General features: G+C 38.8%; 1 protein-coding gene across 11 annotated transcripts in view; it reads right to left on the bottom strand.

Moving 5' to 3' along the window:
- The window catches only part of EMSY (EMSY transcriptional repressor, BRCA2 interacting), a 106,922-nt gene extending 94,515 nt beyond the window's left edge, over positions 1 to 12,407 (bottom strand). For 5 of the 11 annotated variants that reach the window (XM_032259121.1, XM_032259123.1, XM_032259127.1 and 2 more), the window contains exons 1-5: positions 12,177 to 12,407; positions 10,513 to 10,621; positions 4,696 to 4,795; positions 3,269 to 3,343; positions 1,842 to 1,883 (exon numbers count right to left, since the gene is read on the bottom strand). In XM_032259121.1, coding sequence (XP_032115012.1) covers positions 1,842 to 1,883; positions 3,269 to 3,343; positions 4,696 to 4,795; positions 10,513 to 10,582 — 287 coding nt within the window. In that variant the 5' untranslated portion in view covers positions 10,583 to 10,621; positions 12,177 to 12,407. Of the gene's footprint in view, positions 1 to 1,841; positions 1,884 to 3,268; positions 3,344 to 4,695; positions 4,796 to 10,512; positions 10,622 to 10,921; positions 10,990 to 12,176 lie in introns of all 11 variants that reach the window. The other 6 variants (XM_032259132.1, XM_032259126.1, XM_032259129.1 and 3 more) reach the window with 4 other exon arrangements.
- Positions 12,408 to 12,416: the final 9 nt, after the last annotated feature.

The raw sequence follows: 12,416 nt of genomic DNA, 5'->3' as shown, positions 1-12,416 counted from the left end.
ATATAATCCCCAAGTTGATGCTAGTTTTGAAACAAAGAATGGTACCAATAAGAAAGAGGCAGAAAAGGCTGTTAGAAGAAAAAATTCTAAAAGCTATTCAGCATTTTCTTGGTTTACTTCTGTTTTGCTATCTGTTTTTTAGAATATCACTAATAAGCTTGCTTAGTGAGGATTTACCACACAAATTAAGTGACATCTACACTTACCTGGTGCATGGCTTAAGTGGTGGCAGAAATTATGGAAGATTAATAATTTGAAGTACATGAACATATGCTGTTGAAAAGACAAAACTTGCAGTGCAAAAGACACAACTGCAACTTTTAGAAAGATCTATAAATCTTCCAAATTTCTACTCATGCAAACATGCTCAAACTTTGAGTGAAAAATTAAGTATTATGTTAGAATTAGATCAGAAATTCCTATTTGCTTAGAAATGAAGATGTAAGTGTAAATATGCATTAATTGCACAAGTCATCTAAACTAGACTTTATAGACAACATCTTCCTGGAGGGCTTCACTGGGATATAGATCTTAGTGTGAGTATAAGAATGTCTTTCTATTTATACTAAGTACAACAGGAGAAACCCTGCTCCAGTTCCTTTGCTGAGAAATCTAAGATTATACTAATGAAACTACCTTTTGGTATATAAGGCACCAGTAAGAAATTCTCATCTTCACACAGAAACTGATGCAGTACCCTGTAAATGTCTGACTGATTGAGGAAAGGGTTAAGAGAGCAGAAATTCCAAATAGTCACTTTCTCCTAAATCTAGAGATAACATGGGCAAGAGCGGGCCAATTAAAATATCCAAAGCTCCTTGACATACAAGGCATTAATACTGTAATATACTGACATAACTAAAAACTGAATTAAGAGTATCAAACTACTTAATAAGTGGTCTGGTGCCAAACAATAAACATGTGTTATGTTTCAAGCCACAAGAAAAGGTTTTCTTTGATCCCAGATACCCCACTCCTTTTGTTTCCTCTCCTTTGTGCTCAGCCTTCTCAGCTTTCTCATCACCTTTCAACCACATTCCTTCTGGCTTAAACTGCTATTTTGAGTGGGGGGAGGGGAGAGAAGGAGAAAGGGAATGCAGTCAGTTCAGATGCATTCCTTTAGTTGTTTTTCTAGGCTCAGAGTATGAAGCCCTCCTATAGATAATCTCTGGGACTAGGCTCTGTTGCTACTTCTGAGGGAAAGAGGCGGAGGAGATGGAAAGAATGAGATCTATTCCTTCCTCACCAATCCCCACTCACTGACCCCAAGCTCAACAAGTAAATAAAGCATCTGATCCAACTAAAACAGTAATACAAAATATTAAAACAAGAATACAGAAAAACCTAAGCAGCTCAAAATTATACACTGAAGTAAACTCTTTTCAAAAAATGAAATTTATGTATTAAAGAAATCAGAAAGGAGAGAAAAAAGAGGAAACACAGGCAGATAAAAGCCAACTCTCAATTATCCATGCTAATGGAGAGAGGAGGGAAAGGGAGAGGTCAAATAGATTAAAGAAACTCGTATGTTATCCAAAAATATTTTGGCAAATACTTGTAAATTCTTCTACCAAACCTCTTCCAGGATAACTAACAAGTAGTAAAATGACTAATTAAAAATTTCACCTCCTCTCCCTTCCCACCCTCTGACTAGAGGTACTCCCAAGCAGCAAAATGGCTAAAGGGTGGGCAGTATTAGGAGGGGGAGGAGGGGAAGAAAAGGAAAAGCAAGGGGCATGGTTAATTCATAAACGGAATAATGTGCCCCTGAATAATTGAGAGCTTCAATTTGGAAATAAATACAAGAAAAAGCCTGAAATAATAATAACCTATTTGCATACCTGTAACTTGGTCTTTCACCCAAATATAAGGATAAATTCATTCTTTAAAGGGGAAAAAAGGAAAAGGAGACTAAATAAATGTTATCTTTTAAGTATGAAACTGATGCATCAACTTACAACTAGTCGCCCCACAATACCATTCCTTCTACAGTACTAATTCATTTCTAAGTGCCTCTGAATGCAAGCTAAGGTTTACTACTTGACCATCTAGCACATAAATTTCCTATTACCAGTTCTCAAATTAGAATCTAGGCTCAGTTACCATTATTTCTAGAACACCCCAATTCAAAAGCTTAGAGCAAATTACAGAAAGAACACATTAATTAATATTTGAGTGTTTCAACCACATTAGCCTGGCAGCTAGGTTACTAAATGTCTCTAACGGAAAATTTCCAAATTTCTACAGTGCATACCTACCACTGAAGAATCTCAAAATTCCAGAATAAACAGCTCAACTTTCAAACTATGCTGTTGAAAAGGTAGCACCCCATTTTATGTTAAGTAAAATGAGGGACAGTGAAGCAGAACATGAAGCTCTTTGGGGTCAATTCAAATATTGCCAGTTGGTTTAAATACAATGTTTTAAGTTATCACATTACAGAAATGCACTGAATTTTTCCCTTTAGTTTTATTTCACACTATAAAACATTAAAATAAAAAACGAATTATGCTATAACATATTTTATGAAATGTTTTATCATCTTTTATAAACATTTAAAGGCTAATTTCTGTTCCTTTGTATTCTTTAGGAGGCACTGACTCCATACATATTCAATTAAGGCTGGATCCTTGCCTTCAATACTCTACCACCCTCCACCCACCTCTCAAATAGTTATAATGATCAGAAAACAATTTGGTAGGAATCTTTTATTGTTTTATTTCATTGGCTTTTTAAAAATAAATTAAGGGATGTTATATTTCTTAAAGACAGAACACAAATTTTACATTTTTTTCTGAATCTCAAAATACATGAAATAATGAGTCAAATATCAAAAGAGTTACAATGCCTATTTATAAGATAATAACATCAAATATCATTACAAAGAACTTCTAAGGGGCTTTCAATACTTCAATTTTAGGGGTCACAATACTTTGTTACTGAACTTGGCTTCGAAAAAGAGAATCATCTGCTAAATTGCGGTGACTTTTAGTTAGACAGAGATTACACTGTAACAGGATTTGACCTGAGTACTTAAAGCTTGCCTAACCAAATGCAAAAAAATATAACCAACTGAATAAACAGTTAACATCACTTTGACTGCTATGACTGAATAAACAGTTAACATCACTTTGACTGCTATGATCAGGATCCCTGAGTATACAGATATTTAAAAGACTCAGAAACCTGCTACACAATAAGAAGACTGTTTCAAAACTATGTTATACTATGTTATAAAAAATCAGGGATGGTATGACTAATGGCTTACTTATGTGCAATTGTTGTTAACCGTTCATCGTTTACTGCTCTCCGAACTTCAGCACGGTGGCGTTCTGTTGAGATGCTATGAAGAAAAATAGCCATTATAGAACTCTGCCAAGCAGGCAGCTCTTTTCCGTATTTTCATTAATGTTTAAGTCAACATTTTTGGGGGGGAAGGGGAACAAGATTGCTTTGTGAAAAAATATAGACAGGAGACTAATATATATCTTCAAATGCTTTAACGTCTTAGAAAAAGATTCATATTAATTCTGTGTAACTGCAGAAAGAATTAGTTGCAAATTAGAAATGACTGGAAGACAAATTCAGCCTGATGTCAAGGTATTACTTCCAAATCTCAGAAATGTCAGACAACAGATGAGAATAGCAGAGCTTCCTGCTATCTAAACATGCAGATGCTGAATGACTTCCTAATCATGACTGCTAAGAGGATTTTTGTCTCTTAGAAAAAAGTCTTCCAAGGTCTTTTCTAAAGCTTAGGAGTCTATAATTTTATGATCAGTGAATATAATAAAGAAATGCCAGTGGCAAAATACTCTTTCCTGTGGCTATATGCTATACAACTTAACAACAGGGTAATATTCCTTTATTACTCAACACTTCAGCTGCGTATCTTCTACATTATGCAATGTTACCAATGGTAAAAATATGCTTATATTAATCCTGATTAAACACATGTAAAGTTAATAGTAAACAACTTTTTAAAAGGTTATACCCACTCCATTCATAAATACTCAATAAAATGAATACCACTCTTCAAATTGTATTCTGTACTACTTAAGCTAAATCTATAACATGGACCAAAACATGTAAGGGGCTAGCAAACAGAATTTACAAGAAATATAAACAACAAACAAATACAAATTGTTAACTATGAAAGCAATAAGATTGAGAATTTGGCTTACTATCATCCCTATGTTAATGTTAATTAAGTAACAGGAAGCGTCTCTTCCATATTTTCACTTAAAAAGACTATGTTTAAGGCAATGATCACATATCACTACCCATTTATGTAAATTAAGGCATCTTCCTCACATCACCTCTTCCCTCCAACAAATGCCACTCTAGGTCACCATATCCAGTTACTGCCAGCTCTTCTTTCCCTCACCTAAGTCAAAAGCGCCTCCTTTCCCAGGTGGGCCAAAAGTAAGATAATTTGCCTTCAACTCTTTCTGAAGAGTTTGCACGCTCCTCATTCTGGATTATATTCATTCTGGATTACACTATAATTGGTAAGTTACACAATTTTCTGTAACAGGGCACACAACCGGGATGGAGTCCCTCGGCACCAACAACCTGAACACCTCTGTTCTTCAACTTAATTTGACAGTTACTTAATTTGAGAGTGATAGGTAATAAAATCCCTCAAAATGAAATTTCTAGAGTCACGTCTTACAAACGTTTATGATAATTTACCTAAGAACTTTTGATAGTTCTCCAAGAAGATCTTTCTTTTCCTTGGTGAGATCCCCCTGTGCCCGAAGTGCACTGATAACTCCAGCATATGCCTCCAATTCTAGAAGAAGAAAATTATTCTATCAAGATAGGCATTTAATATTTTAATATTATGGCTATGTATAGTGAAACTTCAGGGCAAAAAAACTAAAAATAATCAAATGCAAATACTGTTTTAAATTCTTTTCAAAAATTTTATCTAATAACATTAAAATGTGGCTTTTATAATTTTTTGTCATTTTGTTTTTCATTGCCTCACAGAAGTCGTGAATATAAAACATTTAGGTAGAAAAATCTAACAGTATTTTGTTTCCCACACTGTTATTGAAGAACACATAACACACATGATACCAACAACTGGGAATAGGCACCAAGTGATGTGATAAGGCTGAGAAGTTTTCAGCATTACTTAAAAGTACCCTCATTAATCAACTCTTAAAATAATTCTTTAGGCCTACCTAAGAATTCAAACTATATTCTACCTCCCTCCTGTATAGTTGAAAGTACTGTAAGTACTATGCAATGGAAAAAATATTAGAACAAAATATTCTGGCTCCAGCACTGCCACTTACTAGTTGTGTGACATTCAGCAAGTCTTTTCTCATCTCTGAACCTGTTTCCTTACCTAGAAGGGACTTTGTAGGTACGCTCCAGAAGTAAGATCCTCTGTATCTATAAAAACTATCATCAAAATGACTCACTGGGAAACACAGACATGAAATGCTTTTGCAGCAACTAGGACATAATATATTAAATCCTAATACCAGACATCTTCATTTCACGCTTTCCACAGAAATAACCATTAAGAAATAAAATGGTCAGTCCCCAGAACTGGTTAAAATATAAAACCAAAAGTCCCCAATGGCCTCCAATAAACTATACATGCCTCTCAGTGAGTGGCATATATAGTTTATTGTGTGCTATGGTTGTGTAGTACCCTCCCACACTGACTCTAGTCTTGGCAATGACTTGCTTTGGCCAAGGGAACAACAACAAACATAAGCTTGCTAAGAACTTGCACACAGGGCCTTGCTCTTTGGGAACTTTGAGATGACCAAGCTGTGAAGAAGCTGGGTGCGGCAGCTCACACCTGTAATCCCAGCACTTTGGGAGGCCAAGGAGGGCAGATCACAAGGTCAGGAGTTCAAGATCAGCCTGGCCAACATGGTGAAACTCCATCTCTATTAAAAATACAAAAATTAGCCGGACGTGGTGGTGGACGCCTGTAGTCCCAGCTGCTCAGGAGGCTGAGGCAGGAGAATCACTTGAACCCAGGAGGTGGAGGTTGCAGTGAGCCGAGATCGTGCCATTGCACTCTAGCCTAGGTGACAGAGTGAGACTCCGGCTCAAAAAAAAAAAAAAGGAAAAGAAAGAAAAGCCACATGAAGAGAGAAGCCAGCTACCTCAGCTGAGTCTCGTCCCCAGATAAGCTACCACTAAATACCTGAAAGAACTCAGACAAGGCCAGCAACCCACAGAATGGCAAGAAATAATAAAACGGTTATTGCTTTAAATCATTAACTATGAAACTATCTGAGCAAACCACAATTGTGGGAAATAAATGTCCAAACTAGAGTTGTCTTCACAGTCAAGTTGTTATGAGTATTTGCTATTTGCCAACACCTGACACACAAGAGAAATTTTTAAAATGTGAGCCAAATAATGAACGAGTGCTCACAGACTAGGTACTATACCGATAATAAACCGGTAGTCTCATTCAGTTGATATTATTCACAGTTCTGTCAAAAGTAAGCTTATGTAGAAGACTGGGCTGGGCTACCTACATCAAATATAATTTTTACATTGAATAGAAATATTTGGCCAGGGCTCACACCTGCAATCCCAGCACTCTGGAAGTGGAAGGCCAAGGTGGGCAGATCGCCCAAGTCCAATAGTTCCAGACCAGTCTGGGCAACATGGTAAAACCCTGGCTGTACAAAAAATACAAAAAATTAGCTGGGTGTGGTGGTGTACACCTCTAGTCCCAGTTACTCAGGAGGCTGATGTGTGAGGATCACTTAAGCCCAGGAAGTCAAGGATGCAGTGAGCTATGATCATGCCATTGCACTCCAGCACGGGCAACTGAGTGAGAACTTATCTTAAAAAAAAAAAAAAAAAAAAAATCTGGCCATGCGCCATGAGTTACACCTGTAATCACGGCTCTTTGGAAGGCCAAAGCAGGAGGATTGCTTGAGCTCAGTTCAAGATCAGCCTGGGCAACATGGCAAGACCCCATCTCTATAAAAAATTTAAAAATTAGCTGAGGGTGGTAGTGTGTGCCTGTGGTCCCAGCTACTCAGGAAGCTGAGGTAGGAGGATCACTTGAGCCTGGGAGGTAGAGGATGTGGTGAGCCATGTTCATGCCACTGTACTTCAGCCTGGGTGACAGAGTAAGACCCTGTCTCAGGAAAAAAAAAAAAGAAAAGAAATGTCTGGTCCAACTGAATGACCTCAAGTTTAAACATCCTGAATGTTCAACCTGTGTTGGATACTCTGTAGACGTTTCATCCAACCTGTGTTGGATACTCTGTAGACATTTCAAGGGTGGTCACTCTTGAAGGGCAAAGCTCTGCTGCTCAGAGTAGTGAAAGAAATACTTAGTTCCAGGAAACTTATTTCAGCTTTTATCAGACTCGGAAGAGTCAAGAAAAGCACTAAGGATAAAAAAGAATGCAGTATACTCTAAATGTTTATGCCCTCCCCAATTTATGAAATATTTCATTCAACAGATCAGTATTTGAGTCCTATTATATATACCAAGTAGTGTGCTAACCCTGCCCTCAGGGAGTTAACTCTAGAATAGAGAGCTATAGTAAAACAAGTCATCAGACAATTATGATACAGTTTACATACAGTGGTAAAAGTACAGAGGAGAAATACATCATCTAGTGTGGAAGCAGATGGTTTAGTCAGAAAGAGAACTGTGCTCCAGGTAGGCAGGGTTAAAAAAAAAAAAAAAAAGCAAATGTACAAAACAAAACAGAGTAAAAGAACGGATGGTGTTTCATATTATTCCAGTAACTTCCAGTAACTATCAGTAATTATGTTTGAAAGTTTTACACTAAGAGCAGTAAAATATGTCTGTACTTAGATAGTCACTAACTCAAATCAGACTACTAATTGAACATTACCACTACAAGGTACCATGAAGAATATTTCTAGGAACAAAATAAAATCCCAGTCCTCAAGGTGATTAAAATTCAACAAGGCACCTAAGAAACTTATACGAATAACTATTTTAAAGATTTTAGTTCACACATGTAAGAGAATAGAGAAAAGTAAAAATGGAAAAGCAGTTTGTGGCCAGACTGAGAAAAGTCTCTAATTCTAGTCTAAAATGTTTTTATTTGATAGGACTCAGTAACTGATTGATCGTGGGAAGTAACGGCAGAAGAAAGTCAGATTTTGCAGTTTGCGAAATATTTAGAAGAATGGTAATGCCATAAAAAGAAATGAAGTGGTCAAAGAGAGGGAACAGTTTGAGGAAAATGAAAAAGAAGTGCATACTTTTGACTTGTGGAATTTATGATGATCAAGACATTATTTCTCAGAAAATAAAACTAAAGAAATACGACAAATATTTCTGACATTTCAAGTCTCATTTCAAGTCTAAGTCATGTACAAAATCAAGAGATGGCAACCTCACACACACAAAACTAGGACTCAGAACACAGTTACCACGGCTATTAGATACGTATCACTTCCTCCTCTTCACAAGAAATTCACTCATTGTGAAGAATCCTTATTAGCTTCCCAATCTCCTTCACATTTGCTGATGTCCATTTTGATGGGTATCCTTAGATCCCCACATATCTCAAATTTAGTTGAATTTCTGGTATTATTTTCCACACCATTCTATCATAGTGTTAACACAAAAGTAGAATGAAAGAATAAACACATATGAACATTCCAAAAACAAAAGATTTGCCAAACCATTTTTATAAAGCCCTCAATTTGGTCTTTGGTCTATTAAATCAGCCATTTAAATACACTATAGTCCATAAAGCCCCATGTTAGAGCTACAGCTCAGGAATGATCATAAAAATAGGGCAGGGAAGAGGCAGGACAGAGAGAAAGAAGCATTTATCTAGCACTGGCACATTCGGTATACATAAAAAAATTCACTATCCCAATTTCTTTAATATGTACGTAAAATCTAAGTATTTAATATCTTATATTGAAAAGTTTTATAATCTTTTAAAAGGACACTGCTAATTTTTAAAAACTATATGTATCTTTTCTTTTCTAAACTTTGAACCTAGAGCTAGCATTTGAAGACAATTCAAAGGTTTCATTGTTATGATAATAAACCAACGGGTGGGGAGGAAGTCTTTGGCAAATCACTATCAAAGCTCACCTCCCAAAGTGAGGGGTCAAAGAAGATGATACTACCATACAGGACGGCTGTTTTCTTTTGTATAGAAGCAGCTCTGCAGCAACATTACCCACACAGCTCTGACTAAAATTAGGAATAAATTTAGACTTAGAGGTTACCATTTTTATATTTAAACATAATCTCTCAATTCAAGGGCCCCAAAACCCAGAAACCCCAATTCAATCTATTGTCTTTGTGATATGTTCTGTAATTACTTCAGCTAGTAAATAAAGTCCAACTTTATAACTGGCAGCCTAACAAGTTATATTAATTGTATGTAAGAGTGTAGAAAACTATCATCAGATTAGCACTAAAAGTTTAAATATAAGGTTAAAAAAAATTGACATCCACCACACCCTCCCCAAAAACAACTCTTAGACTTGCTAAAAGATGCTGCTAAAAAGTGATTTGAAATCCTCACAGTGGAATAAAAAGGGCAGGCAGGGCCAGAGCAGCTATGATTCTATCTGATTTACAAAATAAAAATTCCCAATAAAGATTTACTATAATGGGCCCTTTACGTATACTGTTAATACACATAACAAACTAATGAGGCAAATAGTGTTACCCTTTTTTTTTTTTTTAAACATAACTGTTAACAAATTTAGGAAGAATAAATAACTTGTCCTTGGTCACCGGGGTCATTTGAGTAATAACTCAAATGGGGGAGATTTGAGTAATAATTCTTTTTCTCAATTTTCCCAAGGAAAATATGGTATTCTGGATGCACGGGGAGAAGTTAGTTCTTTACATACAATGGATACCTTAGCATTAGGGCTTCCTTCCCTCAATGCTGGCTGAGAATGGCTGCTGTAAGGGAAAAGAAGCACTAAATAATAAATTACAAGCATAAAGTGGGTTTTATTATTGATAGTAAGATATAATTTGAAAAAGTGAGCACAGCTTACATCAACTTAGAATTCAGAAATAGTATGTAATTCACACATACAGTCATGAAGGTTAAGAGTATGTTAAAATGAGACCGAAAGCCTATTCCCTTGTTCAAAGATTGACTCCATGTCTATCAGCATTACCCTGGCTTCTAAGATTCATCTGTAAAATGGAGACAAAGCAAACAAACAAAAAAACACCTACCTTTTAGGCTTCAAAAGGACAAAGCTAATTCTTAAAATATTTAAATTAGATGTTGTATATAGAAGACTCAGAATAGCCAAGTAGCCCTCAATAAATCTTAGCTACTAGTATTATTACAAATCACTTACCTACTATTTACAAAGCACTGTGTTAGGCACCGGGGGAAACCACAATGAGTAAGATGGGAACTGTATCTCCAAAGAATTTCTGATGAAGCATGAGATATGACGTCCATGCAAACAGCCGTGACCCAGGCAGAAAGGGAAAAGTATCAGAAAGGTAAAAAACATCAAAAATAAACATCATACCCAATTTTCGAAGAATTCTTTTGCATTCATCCCTGCTGAGATCCAAAAGGGTTGGCCACACAACAGGCATTGCTGCTTCTGTTTGGTAGCCCCAAAGAGCTTGTCCTCCCTACCAGAACAAAAAACAAACCAAAAAGTCAAATTACCAAAGTACGTTCAAGGGGCCACTCACCTGGGGATCCAGCGACAGGCTAAGAAGTAAACCAAAAAGATATTAATACTTTACAGTCGTTTCTCACCACCACACTTACCAACTTCTGACAAATCAAGAATTACATCATTTGAACTAGCACAGTGGAACGAGCACAGGCTTTAGAGCCAGACACCTCTATGTTTCTAGACCCAACTACATGTAAAGTTCTTTCATAGTGGCTGGCATTTAATTTAATAAATAGGTGGCACTACCAACCTTGGGCAAGTTGACTCCTGTCAGCTTCCTCACTTATGAATTATTACATGATAAAATTCGTAAAGCTCCTAGCAAGTTAAAGAAACTTAATAAGTAACTTTCTTCTCAAGTCTTAACAATGAATTTAGATCCTGTAGCTATTAAACAACCATTTACCAAAAGTTTAGCTGTCAGGAACTTACTTACAACTGGGAATTACCTAGTGTAAAGGACAAAAAGACACGGCGCTGGGGACTTACAAAGAACCTGCTTAGCACAGAATAGGGCCGCTGTATTTGTTAAATGGATAAGTGAATGGTTCACGCGACTGAGAGTAAAACGAATGAAATGAATGAGCCCACTGTCCAGCCTAGAAGTCAGACACCGAACCGAAATAACTGCTATATCCCGTTCCAGGCGCTGGGGCTGCTAACTCCAACTCCATGTCCTGAGGTGAGCCCCCCTCCCCCTATTTCCCATAGTCCTCTCAGCTCAGAACCAACCCAAGGCAAGGAGAACTGGACTGCGCGCCCCAGCCGGCAGTATGACATAAAGAAAAAGGGTGGGGAGGAGGAAGAAGGGGCAGAGCCAAAGGAATCTGCTCCCTCCACAAGCCAGTCCCCGCCTCCAGACAGGATCTCGGAGGCGGCCGGCGACTGCTCGAACCGAACACCACGTCACGGCATCCCGGCGCGTCCCCGACAGCGGACCTCACAGCGGGGCCGCAACGCATCGGAAACCCGAGCAGTAGTTGCCGAAGCCCACTCGGGGAACTGGGATCTCGTAGGATCCTTCCCCACTCAAGTGTCAAAGAGGCAACCCGCCCCGCCCCCTCTCCAAACACGCACTCTCCCGCAACACCACAACAAGAGCAGCCCGCCCAGGCTCCTCACCCCGGCCTCACGACGCCGGTCCCAATGTCAAGCCCAAGACCCAAGCCCCTCGGGGCCAGTAGCTGTTGTCAGGGGTCCCGGCTGGCACCCTCGCCTCACTCCCTCCCCAGCGGAGAGGACAACGGAGAAAGTATAGGCGAGCGGACAGCCAGCCAAACGACCTGAACTCACCGGGAGTCTCCCAGAGCTGGACCCCCGGAGTCCCAGCACCAGGCCTGCCAGAGTCCCCCTGAGTCCACCTCGGGGAGCCCCACGATCCCGTTAGGAAACAACGGAGGATGGGGCTTGGAGCCCCAAGCCGGGCTCCGAATGCTTGGCCCGGCGCTCCTTTAGCCTGGCTGGCCTGCCAGCATTTCCCAGGACCCTGCCTGAGAGTCACCCACCTGCCCGGCCTTTCGGGGCTCATCTAAAAGGCTCCTCCGCCAAGACTAGGGGACACCAGGAATTGGGTTTGTTTGCGGTGCCTCTGAAGGGGCAAGATGGCGACAGGTAACAGGGCGCAGGCGCAGCCGCGCGCGGCCAGTCGGGAGGTGTAGTTCGCCTTTCCCGCCTTTCGAAGAACAAACACCGAAAGGCCTCCATTCATCTTGTCCTTCTTTTCCTCCGCGTTATGAAAGAAAAGG

The sequence above is a fragment of the Sapajus apella genome, unplaced genomic scaffold (genome assembly GCF_009761245.1).
Source record: "Sapajus apella isolate SASKATOON/1434 unplaced genomic scaffold, GSC_monkey_1.0 scaffold106, whole genome shotgun sequence".
NCBI classification, from domain to species: domain Eukaryota; kingdom Metazoa; phylum Chordata; class Mammalia; order Primates; family Cebidae; genus Sapajus; species Sapajus apella.
Note: the sequence above shows the minus strand (reverse complement) of the source record. Positions and strands in the feature narration are given on the sequence as shown.